General features: G+C 36.9%; 1 protein-coding gene across 5 annotated transcripts in view; it reads left to right on the forward strand.

Annotated features, from left to right (window-relative positions):
* The window catches only part of TENM1 (teneurin transmembrane protein 1), a 343,154-nt gene that overhangs the window by 269,868 nt on the left and 60,450 nt on the right, over window positions 1-12,836 (forward strand). For all 5 annotated transcript variants that reach the window (XM_042807094.1, XM_042807096.1, XM_042807095.1 and 2 more), the window contains 3 exons: window positions 4,074-4,217; window positions 8,887-9,136; window positions 10,050-10,070. In XM_042807094.1, the coding sequence (XP_042663028.1) occupies window positions 4,074-4,217; window positions 8,887-9,136; window positions 10,050-10,070 (415 nt within the window). The remainder of the gene's footprint in view (window positions 1-4,073; window positions 4,218-8,886; window positions 9,137-10,049; window positions 10,071-12,836) is intronic.

Raw genomic sequence — 12,836 nt, forward strand, 5'->3', positions numbered from 1 at the left:
ATGAATGCTAGTGCAGAAGCACAGGCCTTCTCATTCCAGCTGTAGTTAAGACATTACATTGGCCTCAAGCGATCAAAACTCCATCCTTAGTGCAAGCTCTCCTTAATTGCTGCATCATCTCATCTACCACATCTGGCTCACATCTGCAGAAGGTGGACAACTTTTCGAAAGGGTCAGTCAGGTGCTGGCACTGATGCCAGAGCGGGCTCTGAACGTCCTGGGTATGGTGTGTGTCAGGGAGCCCAAGTGTCCTTTTTGGCCTGTCTGTCTCATGAAACCTTCTCACTGGGGGGCAAATCTAGCCCTAGCCCATTGCAGACAGAGACTCCTGATAGTGTTTTGCAGTGAGGTATCAAATGGGTTGTTGGCTTCACTTACACATATTTTTGCAAGTGCAGAAATGACAAAAAATTCTAATGTGCCCCTTGGCACTCCCGCGGGTGATCAGGCAGGACCATAGGTCACGGGTGCCACATGGGGCTTCCCTCAGCAGGGCTACACGTGCCCTTTATTCAGTCTGCCACTGCACTTTGTCACTAACGTGTTTGAGTGGGAACAGCTGAGTACACCTGCTCCCTCTGCATCATTTGAGTCTTCTGATGATCATGAAGTCCAGTACATATTTGGACTTTAAAACAATTTAAATCAAATACATAACATCTTGCGAAATTACACTGTAGTTACAGATTCCCAAATTAGAAATAGATGAGTGCAATATGCTTAAATATGAATAAAGCTTAGGCAGTAGTGCTGGATAACAACTTTTAAATTATTTAATTGGTTCTTAATTTTTTTTCTTCTCCTTAGAGTTTAGGTTAATTATGCTTCTTTCAAAATAGAAGTAAAAATCTTTCTATTTTAAGTGCATTGTTAGCATGCTTTTTTAGATTCCAATAAAGCTTTATTTAATTTGACACACTGTAGTACTCAGGGACATTTATCTGCATCCATTATATGAATTTTTGTCAAAATAATTTCCTCTGCCAGTATATTACCAATATTTAATAATGCATTCTGTTCAGTTTTCATTTTAATTAAATTAAATTGCAGAATGTTGAAGTCCTGGACTCAGGAATATAACCATCTGCTTTTGGTTTTATAAATACTATAAACATCTTTATTTTTCTTCAGGGTTATTGACAGCAATGATCACATAACCAGTTACAGAAAAGAAGACTTTCGGAGCATGTTATTTCCACACCCAAGTGGTTCTGTTTAAAGTTGTTGGAGACATTTGCTGGTGTTTGCCTAGTCCCCAAGTGCCTAACAAGAGGCCATTTTCTCTTGTCAGATAATAACTGAGATTATAAAGTAACATTTTTTGTTCTGAATAAAAATAAATCATACGAATGTTGACACACAAAACTTAGGTGGTAAAGTCTGTTCCTTTGTAATTTAATATAGGAAAAGCAAGGATTTCAGTAGAAACCTCAATAAATGCTCCTGTACAGCTCCATATATGCTCATTCTTACTCCTGCAAGTCCTTGCATCCAACACAGCAGCACCAAGTGGTGTGCAAGGAGTAACCCTTCGGGGTGTGAATACAAGCCAGATCTCAAGCAGTTTTAAGTCTCCTCTGTTTATTACTCTGTTACTTTGGTTGAGTTCATTACATTCTTTTTTTGAAGTAAAATGCTGAGAAGTACAAATATTTCAGGAGAGGTTGAAGTAGAGGTTACTGTCCTGTTTAATTGTGTCTTTTATTTCTTACCCGTATTTTGGCAACAGCCCTTAGACTGTGATATGCTGACACTACTAACAAATCATTGTTCTTTCTTCTAAGTAGTTGTATGAAAAGAATAGATTTTTGGTACTAATTATTTCAGTAACTCTTTCAAAATCCATTTTGAGCCTGCAAAGAACTGTACTTCCTGACTGTTAGTGTCCAAAAACATAGTCACTACCGTTCTCCTTCATGCAATGAAAACTCAGTCACTTCAAAAAAGGGCTATAAATTGATTTGACCAGAAAGTAACACCCCACAATGAGGGTAAGCTGACTGAGATTGTAATTTCATTTACAAAATTACATTTTGCCAAACCTGCCAGTATCAAAATAATTGTTTTTCAAGTGGCACTGCAGTCACCTGGTTGACTTTACAATTGTTTCACTTTGCCTTGATTACTTTGCATGCAAAACGATTGATAAGAAATTTTCATGGATGGTACATCAGTGCCTCCAATTAGATGGCTCAGGACACCCTGCTTTAGGGTCACACATATATTCCCTTTTTGGAGCAGAGACATCCCTCATAAATATGTGTAAGTATGTATAGAAACATGGTTTTAGACATGGAGTGGATGTCCATGTGTCTCACTGGTGAGAAGGTACAAAAAGGCAGCTATGCACAATAACTGTGAGAGCAGGAAACTTCTAAGAAAGGGGATGATAACCTCTAGAGGGTATTTTCAGCTCAGAAACATCCACTATAGGCAAGGAATAGCAGACACTTTACAGCGTTATCTACAGTCCCAGTAAATGTGCCATTGTGGATCCATCGGCACAGATTCTCAGATGGTGTAAATTGTTTTATCTCCCTTGACCCAGATATCAGCACGGTACCATACAGCAGCTGATGGACTGTCCAGTGGGTCTGTAAGGGTTCACTGAGCGAGGCTGAGTGACTTTGTATTATAGGTCTTTACTCTTTTCAAGTATACACGTCTGGACCAGGACTGAATGTGTTAAGTGCGTGAATGGAGTAAAGATGCTAACGTGTAGGTGGCAAGTGTGAGGTTGCTTCATAGGAAAAATCTGCCCTTTATCTTCTCTCTGCATTAACACCTACAAAATAGCATGTTCGGCTGCTGAACCTTGATGGCTCATCCCAGCACAGGATGTGGCTGTTCTGGAAGAAGCTCTGTGCCCACAGCTCAGAAGCATTGCTGATGTTAGTCATGACAGATGCTGTAACAGAAAAATTGGACAGAGTGGCTGCTGGACCCTCAGACTGAAACCTGTAATGTTTGAAACATACAGTATTTACAGTACTTAAGGAGATGTGATTTTTACAAGTCAGAGTTTAGCTGCAAAAGCAGGTTCTTTCTGCTAAAATGATGAAGCAGCTCTAAGTGATGTAGCTGTAAGGAACAGCTTTCGGTTTTCCATAAAACATTTATCTTACAAACACAAATGCTCCTTGCAATAGCTGGTCAAAATATTTTGATTGCATCCAGTAATGGAATTTAGAAGGTATTAAAACTATTTATGGTTCACGTAAAACGTATCTAACGCTGCTACATAGAAAAAGTGAGAAGAAAATATTGAAAATGTCAGAAAATTGTGTTTTTTAAATATTATTTTATTTTGTATCTTAAAATATTTTTAAAGACATTTTTATTTTGGAAAGGCTGAACTAGATCTCACTATTTCCTAGATAAAATTTTGTGATTTACTGTCAAAATAACGTTCTTTATGAATGAGTTGCACTGAAATCTAAAAAGGTTAACTACAGGAGAAAAATAACTTTTTTAAAAAAAAAAAGGTTTGTATATTAGAGATACCAAAATTAAATTTTGAAGATTTTTTGTTTGTTTGTTTTACTGAGATACTAAATGGAAGGGGATTCAGTCAGTTTGAGCACCCCCAAAAGCCACAATCCTTAGGGAAATTCAACATTTTCAGCAGATATTTTGGCCAGCTGTAGAGGGGAACCCCATGATGTTCAAGCCTGTTAAGATAAATTCATAATTCTAGAAATTTTCAGCTTGGCAATCCATTTCTGCACAGTTTTTACAATTATTTATAATTTACAAGCTGTTATTCAGGTAATTTGCAGAAATGCAAAAAACAATCAAGTTAGGAGTCATTGGAGGAGATTTATACTCTTTAGAAATCCATAAGTGATACAACAGGTAGTTTTCTGCTTTGAAACAGTAGTAACTGTAATAACATACTAATCTCTTAAAACCCTTTTTAAACTAAAAAATGCCAGTGAACAATAGCAATCAGGCGGAGGAAAATTAGTGGCATCATTACTTGACAGATGAATATCAAAACCTGGAATTAAGAATTACCTAGTAGTTCACAGAGGAAAAAGTAGACTGATAGATCTTTAATTATTTGTTTACAGTGTCAGTGGGATATGAATATGAAACATGTCCTGATTTTATTCTGTGGGAGAAGAGAACAGTAATCCTTCAAGGCTTTGAAATGGATGCTTCAAATCTGGGAGGCTGGTCTATAAACAAACACCATGTATTAAATCCACAAAGTGGTAAGTCCCTCCTTTATTAACTGGCCATGCAGAAGAAGAATACAAATTTTAAAGGAATTAATTGTACAGATTTTAAGCGTTACACTTCCTAATATGTAATCCTCTTTGAATGTGCACCCTCATTTATTGAGAACTGAACTGTAAATGCCATCCGAAAGGATATTTTTAATGTTCTGGCTCCCAGGTATTAAACATTAATATCACTAACTCTTGCGATCACCAACACATTGTGGTCATTTGGGTGGGAAAAGGGCATACTAATTTATGTTCGTTCTCATACTGTTGGTATAGAAGTACCACATATTAAGTCAGTTTATAGTGTGTTATATTCTCAGTGAAGTGTCTACTCCCCTAATTCTTCCTATGACTAACATTGGTTAGTAGCATCATGGCATCAGAGAGACAAACCGTGTGTGAAAACGGACTGGATGAGCGAGAGGTAGCACTTGCAAAACCACGCTGCCAGGCTGGTGTGCAGAAGCTTTTGGTGCTGCCCACTTTGTGAAGAAGCACAGTAAGGTACTCTTCAGGACAAGCAAGCCAGCACCTTTTGAAGCATTAGAAAAAAACTGTAAATGCTTTTGGTGTCTTAACACTGCATAGGGATTCTCCAAGCATGGAGACTTGAATCTCTTTTCTCATTGCTTTTATTTTATTCCTGGGGGATTTTCTTTTTGTTGCTTAACATCTATAATCAGGAACTAGTGGGATTAAATTATTAAAACTATACTTGTAGATAAATTATTGTAAGTAGAAAAAAATATGGTTTTGCCCAAAAAACAGGTATCTCACTGTCCAGAGGAAGAGAAACTTAGGGTCGGATTTCAGCACTTATGAATTAGCAGAGTATTGGATTCAGTAAAGTTCTCTCAATTTGCTCCAGCTGAGAGTCTGTCCACTAAAATCTATGTTCATCTGCAAACTTCTGTTAATGAAGATTCATGCACAGATGTATGGCTGTCAGATTTTTACAAGTTCTGTGGTTGAATGCGCAGCTACAGTATAAATATTCTCAATTCAAAAGGTCAGATTTAGTTTGTAAATTATCTGGATTTCTGTTTTGATGTAAAATAGTTTGACATTTTAAACAGCGATTCTTTCATACCCTGTCTTATTGGTTTGTATAGATTGTCGCTTTTAAATGCCAGCTATTGACATTTAACACAAAAAGAAATCTGACCTCAGTCAGCTCAGCCCCCAACTGTGAGCCCCACAGTCTACTCCTTAGTGCCAATTTACCACTTGCATAGTTTAATTTCAAGACTAAATTGCTGGTAGTAACTCCAATTTATATGACTATCTGCTAACTGCAGCAGTTACTACTATAATTCACCCCATAGGCACTAACATGTTCTGAGATTTTGTAAAGTATACAATTATAATCTGAGTGGGGCTAAATCATTGCTTTCCTGAGCACGGGGTATATGGTGACAAATTGCTTCCTGGCCCCATCTCAGCTCTGTGTGTAGCTGAGAAGGCCAGAGAGCACTGCCCGGCCAGCCACATGCCACATCCTCTGAAATCATCCAGGCTGTGCCCACTACCCCAGCCCCATAACAAGGATGGGGAATGTGCATTTTTTTATACCTGTTCCTCTTCCTCACATGTTCCCATGGTGCTGGGCATGATCAAGGCTTAAGTCAGGGGGAAGCTGCTAAATATCTTTATCCATTGCTTACAGAGATGCAGTCTGGGGGAGGGGAGGGCATAAGCACATCTGACTTGAAACCATTGGGTCTCTTCTGATCACAGTTTGCATGTGAGAGCATCTCCAGTGAGGATGACAGAGCCCTGCCAGAGCTCAGTGATGTCTCAGATGTTCCTCACTATTGTAATGGGCTTTGAGCATGCACACTTGGCACGTGTATAGGAACTAGAAAAGCAGTTAGGAGCAGAAAAACAATGACTATATCATAGCTAGTGCACATGTGACAGAGCAGCCTGTAGGCTCATATTAAAGCAACACAAGCAAATAATGATCTATGTTAACCAAAAGGAGAAAAATAACGAGTGTGCTCTGGCCTTATCTAGAAACTAGTGAAATTCTATTTCAGATCTACAAAACGTACTTTAAATAGGGACAAGAATATGATTCAAACTTAGAATTATGCATTTCAGACTTATCTCTGTGCCACCGTGAGTGAAATGAAAAGCATGAGTAGCCTTCTCAAGTATGCATATATGGAGATTTTTCGCTTTTAATTGAAGCATTCCCTCTGTATGTATGAAGAGCTGCTCCTTTTAGAAGCATGAAACTTGCATCTGTTTTTGAAATACTGTCACTGAATTAACTACAGAAATAGCATTGGAATATAACATAAATGTATTTCTAAAAATTCTCTATTACAAGTTATAATTTTGTTTTCAAACTAAAATCTAGGAGCACTTTGCTTGCTTAGTTAACTAGTCCTGAAGAGCTTATATCAAACTTCAGCCACTAAGCCTTGCCTTCCAGCAAGTCTGCTGCTGTGCACACTGTTCCTACTCAGGGACAGGGTAGACATGCTTACCTCCCTCCCCATAAAGGCTATTCATTTGAGAGATGATACAAAATAAACTAAGTACAACAGAAAAGTTGTAAAAAGAAATAGATGTAATTTTACAGAATTGTACTTCATAGTACAGTCTAAGCTGTGGAGGTACAAGTATTGACATGCAGAAACTATAGCAAGTAAAAACTGTGTTCTATTGCCAGATGTAAGTATCTTTTTTAAAAAAAAAAAAGGAAGAAAAAAAAAATGTCCAATTCCAGCAGCATAGATGTGAATAACATGTATTGTCCCAATGTGGCTGTCACTGGAAACTCAAGCTATTTAAATGCATACAGCTTTGCATCAATATGACTGTTAATTAAGGATCACATCCTGTTCGCAGCTATACTAAAGTTATTTTCCTCCTCCAGTTTAGAGGCTTGATCACTTCTAATTCATGACATGATTAGAGTTTAATGTTTCCTAACACAAAGATTTTGGACAGTTTGGAAGATCTTCAGGGCATTTCTCGTGATCAAGAATAGAACGCATACCATTCTCTATAGAGTCCTTCTAAAGACACCTATAGCTCATGAATACAAATGAATGTGCTATTAACAGATTTTTCAGAGTATTCTTTGAATTAGATTTTTCTTCTGATGGGCAAGTGTATTGATTCTATTTTTATTTATCTTGGGGAAGGAGGGGTAATTTTACAGGGACTTTATGCTTTAAGGTAATTTCAGCCTCAGTGCAACACAGCACCAACTAAAATTAAAGCAGCAGCTCAAAAGCCTGAAATTAAGCACATGCTTACATTTATTGACAGCAAATCATATTCTCCAGAGCCCTAATTATTTACTGGCATTTGTATGAGGCAGTTGAAAGATTACCTTTACATTGTTAATTTCACACAAAGGGCAGCATCTTTATTTAGTAGTATTTTTATCTGGTGCACAAGGGAGGATATTGCCATTAATTTTATTAGCGTATTTCCAAGATGCTTTTTTTAAGCCAATGTTCAAATGAATATATGTATTCTGTCTTCTGTTGTTCAGAAATAATTTTTTTTAAATATAATTTCCTTCAAAATAGCTATGGCAACACTCAGTACTTTCCAAAGTGAATTTTAGCCTCAGACTTAGCTGTAAGCCACCAAAAATAGTTTAACAAAAGTTGCTAGAGACAGTACATAAATACACTTGGTGCACTTTGGGAAGACTCGTCCATGACTCAACGTGTACAACCTGCAGTATCCAGAATATGCTCATTTCCCAGTGTACAGAAAATACAGTGTCCAGAAATTCTTGTGTTTATTCCTTTAATCATGCCACTTTTCTGAATTAGTGCGGGGCTTTCCAAGGGAAGCAAGAGATGTTGGACTATCTTCTATTGAGAAATAGGCAAAATCTTAAAATAGCATGTCATTTTGAAGTTACTTCTTAACTGTACTACCACATTGTTATTTAAAATAAACACTACAGCTATCATCTTGAGAAAATACATCTTTGTATGGTTCTGGTATCACCAACATAGTAACTGGAGAGACTTTCAACAATGTATGCTGCAGAGCAGTGCTAAAATACTGACACACTACAAAGTTGTTTTAAACTTTATGACAGAACTTAATGTATTCTGGATGGTAAGACATTCTCTTGTGCCTCAGAATTATTCCTTGACTCTTAACTTGGCTTTGTTACACTTGGCACCATTTTTATATACCATGAAGGACTCACATTTAAATTTGAATATTGATTTTGTACTGCCACTCAGTGCTCTTTTGTGAAAAATGCATAATAGTGCTGCTATTAATCTCCTTTAATTAAATATTCAAACTGCCTAAGAAATTCCTCTGCTACCTAATAAAAATTTATGAATAAAATGAATATTAAAGTAGTAATCCCCAAGAAATCAGATAGCACTGCAATTAACAGTCAATTTGTTAGAGCATTAACCAACCATGAGTTCTGCTCATGATGTTGGCTTTTAAAATAGCCACTAACCACTAATCGACAAAATGGTGATGGTGAAGCTTGGGACTGAACAAAATTGGAAGAGATTAGTGGAACCCTGTGACAGTCTTTAAAAGACTCAATGTTTGTTGCTGTTTTAGTACTCTGGTTTTTTAGAGAATTGCATAATCAGCTGCAGAATAGTTTAAAAGCTATACATTTGATTTTTTTTGTCCCTCTCCTTAGGAATTGTGCACAAAGGAAATGGTGAGAATATGTTCATTTCCCAGCAGCCACCAGTCATCTCAACCGTGATGGGCAACGGGCACCAGAGAAGTGTCTCTTGCTCCAACTGCAACGGTCTTGCGCTCAACAGCAAACTCTTTGCCCCAGTTGCTCTTGCTTCGGGGCCCGATGGTAGTGTGTATATTGGTGACTTCAATTTTGTCAGACGGATCTTTCCCTCTGGAAACTCAATTGGCATATTAGAATTAAGGTAAAAAAAAAAAAAAAATAGCTTTCTTTGACTGGTGTTCATGATCCTGAGTGTGATATGCCTATGAAAACTATGGTGAGCCTGTTTTTCCCTTGGGACTTAAAGCAGCAGCCACATTTAGTTGCCTTGTGAGCATATATTTCTTCAACTGTCAAAGAAACTCATCAGAAAACTTATGCTTACGTTAAAGGCAGTCTAAAAGGGCATCTTAAGGGGCCTTTAGAACAGGTTTTATGTAATGAATTTCTACAAAGTACAGAATTAATAGAACTCATTTTTCTTCCTGCAAGATTTTTCATACATTTTCTCATAAAGTTAAAATTTTCCATAAAACTTATTTTTGAAGAAAACCTTCTCATTCAACAGCAGATACGCAGAGTATCATACAAGTCACAGCATTGTAGCTGAAGTTAGATTTACCGTGTTTAAAATTAATATCATTGTTCCTCATCTGTAGCAGAGGATGTGACTGAGTTTAAGCAGACAAGAGCAAACCTGGCATAGCAGTCTGACATGTCACAGGCTGGGCCTATGCCACCATTAACAACTCCCCTGTAATTATTGCTGCAGCTTCCCAGTCCCTTTCAGGGCCAGAGAGGAAGGCGAGAAAGATTTCAACACTGATACACTAAATTTCTCTTAATTAACACCCATGAATCTCCCAACTAGCTAACATTGATGGTGATGATGATGTGTGCTGATTGTTCAGAATTAACTTGACAATGTGCAGGCAGTGGAAAGGAAGCAGTTTGAGAGAAAGAAATAATACTAAGTAACAGGATAAGCAATATTTTATTACTGGGATACAGCTTTGTGAGCGGTCAGGCAAAGAACACAGTTTTGTTGAGGACTAACATCTCTTGTCTTTTCCTTTTTTTTTTTTTTTAAAACCTGAACCAATCTATCTTGCTAGGAATAGAGACACGAGACACAGGTAAGTAAAATACAGTAGCAATAATACGTGAACAATGTTTATGGTAACAGTCTTACAAAAGTGCTTTTAGAGGTCTGGATATACAGAAACACTGTGAATTTAATAAACACAAGTGTTAATTAAATTCACCTTTGTTCATGGGAAAGTAGGTTTGGTGTGTTCCCTTTGAAGGAATGAAGTCTCCCTCTAAAAATCAGTTTGCTGATCACCCAGCAGCGTTGGAAAGGTTTAAACTCAAAAGCTGGGAATGCATTTCATAGCTGTCATATTCATTTCACATGGTGTTTGAATGATCATATGTATAGCCAACCAAGGAGTTTCAGCAACAAAGAAATAATAAAAGAAGGGTTCAGAGTCACAGAAGAGAGTAGCAATTCTAGGATACTACAAACTTTAAAACCTGCCAGTTACAGAGGGTGCGCAGCAGACCCCAGAATTGAGGATGCTGTGTCACAGCTCAGTCCTTTGCTTCTCCAGCCAAAGCAAAAAGGAAGTAGCTTCCCCCCTTTCCAGGTAGCATTTTGTCATTGCAATGTAGAAATTTCTTTAAAAGAATTAACATTGCACATTAGGCTTCAGCGACAGATGATGAGGGAGTTTATTACAACAATCCAGCTGCAGAAATGATGTTGCATGTTAGAAAGAGATAGCAAGGCACTCTGTATCCTTAGAAACAAACTTCTTCGCGTTTCAGTACTTAAATGAGATAAATAAACCAGCAATAGTACAACCCAAGCTGACAGCTTCATGGCATAGTAGGAAGCAGAGTGCGGACTGAACGTATATTTGCAGGATGAGAGAACTGGTTGGAATTACTCACTTTAGCCACAAGAATGCTATTGAATACTATAGATTATTTGCCAGCCTACTTACAGATGATGTCACAGCTCATATATTTTACAACAAACACTTAAAAAGAAAGAATAATTCCTAGTTGGTAAGTGCATGGTTCTATTTTTTTTAACTGAAGGATTGTTTCCATTTGCTTTAAACTGACCATTATCTTTCTTTGTCAACTAAAGGAACAAATTTAACTTATTTACTCTATAATGCATTCAGAATATCAATCGAGTTTTAAATTCAGGGGTTTATTATGTAAAGTAGAATTTTTAATACCTGCTCACTAGTACTGTTTTCTTGAGATGAGCTTAAATCTTAATTAAATCAAGTTGTGACAATACTAAAGTACCCCAACCTTATTAATTATAATTTCTGTCCAAGTGAAATCTTTGAAAAATAGGAGGAAATCACTTGAAGTTAATGTAGTCTTTGAGGTTACAGTGAAGTACTCAGCAGTCCCACTGTATGCCACTTTATTGAGGCTGTTAAGGCCATAGTCATAGTGGAAATTTCTAGGATACTCAAAGAAATATATGGAAGCAACAATTAAAAGGTGTCAGAGGCTCATGACAGGAAAAGGCTTCAAAATCCAGTTTCTCAACACAATTTTTAGTCTCAAAAGGAGCAGTTAAAAAGGGTTCTTTTTACCAGGACAAAGAAAATATTGTGTAAAAAGGGATAGAGTTTGGAGACCAGTAAACAGAGAAGGCCATTGATCTTATTTGTGACTGTTTAAAAACAACTTACCCCATTTATTTTCCTTGTCATCAAGATTTTAATAAGAAATAACAAAGCTGTTTCATAGCTGGTAAAAATGGAAACTAGCCTTTGAGGTTACAGGGAAAAATTTTACTACAGGATAGTAGTAACTTGTTCTGGAAAGATTCACTCTAAATCCTAGTCTACTTGATGTAGTTTTTAATAGGCTAAATTAAATAGACTCAGATTTAGATTTGATTGCAAACTTCTGCAAAAGTAACAAGTATGTTATTTTGTTCCATTTTTTACTAATACTCTTTAAAAATTGAAACATTTTAGCATGCAAGGCTTTAAGCATAAACATGAAGAGTTTTTTAACAGCCATTCTATTAAATTTAACAGTAAGGATGACAGAAAATGTGTCTACAAGGAGAAAGTATAATTAGCCCTGGTTCTCTGCAGTTTCTACATGATGAACAATATGTTTATTTAACATCTAGAATTCTCCTTACAATTTTTTCCACAGAAGTATTTTAATAAAAAGCCATCATTTGTCTGGCCAACCTCTTCTGAGCTCACTCCACGTAGCACAAATGATTCTTAATGTTTTGAAGAAACAAAATTTTATAATACTGGTGACACATAATTCAGCATCAATTGCTTTTAGCTCATCCTCTTGCTCATCTTTCATCATACCACTCTTCTCTCACTCCCTGGTCAGGGTTTCACATCTGTTCCCCAACTGTGGGAATATCCTTTCCCCCCTTCTTTTATAGATGTTTGTGACTAAGGTCAGCTTTAAGCTAGCCTAGCTTGTGGCCCTGTCCTCAAAGAAGCTGAGTAGTTTCTGTCCCTTTTTGGGTGGAGAATGCAAACTGAGAAAAATAAGCCCAAAATATCATCCTTATCATGGTACAGCATTAGCCTTATCACTGATAAATAGAAATAAGATTTCAGCTAATCATCTGTTAGGAGTTCATTAGCAATATATAGACTCCTCAGCAGATAGCTAAAATAAAAGATATTAGTATTTTTTACATTGTTTTGCAACACTGCTCAGTAAGATAGAACTGTCTAATAGATGATTAATAAAGCTTAGTACCTGCCTTAGCCAAGCAAAATCTTCATATTTAAAGAAGCTCCATCCACCTGAAATTGAGTCAGTAAAATAAGTCAGTATCATCTCAGACATTACATATCTGTCCTGGAACCGTTGCCAGCTCTTCA

The sequence above is a fragment of the Tyto alba genome, unplaced genomic scaffold (assembly GCF_018691265.1).
Source record: "Tyto alba isolate M040663 unplaced genomic scaffold, T.alba_DEE_v4.0 Super-Scaffold_5, whole genome shotgun sequence".
Classification (NCBI taxonomy): Eukaryota; Metazoa; Chordata; class Aves; order Strigiformes; family Tytonidae; genus Tyto; species Tyto alba.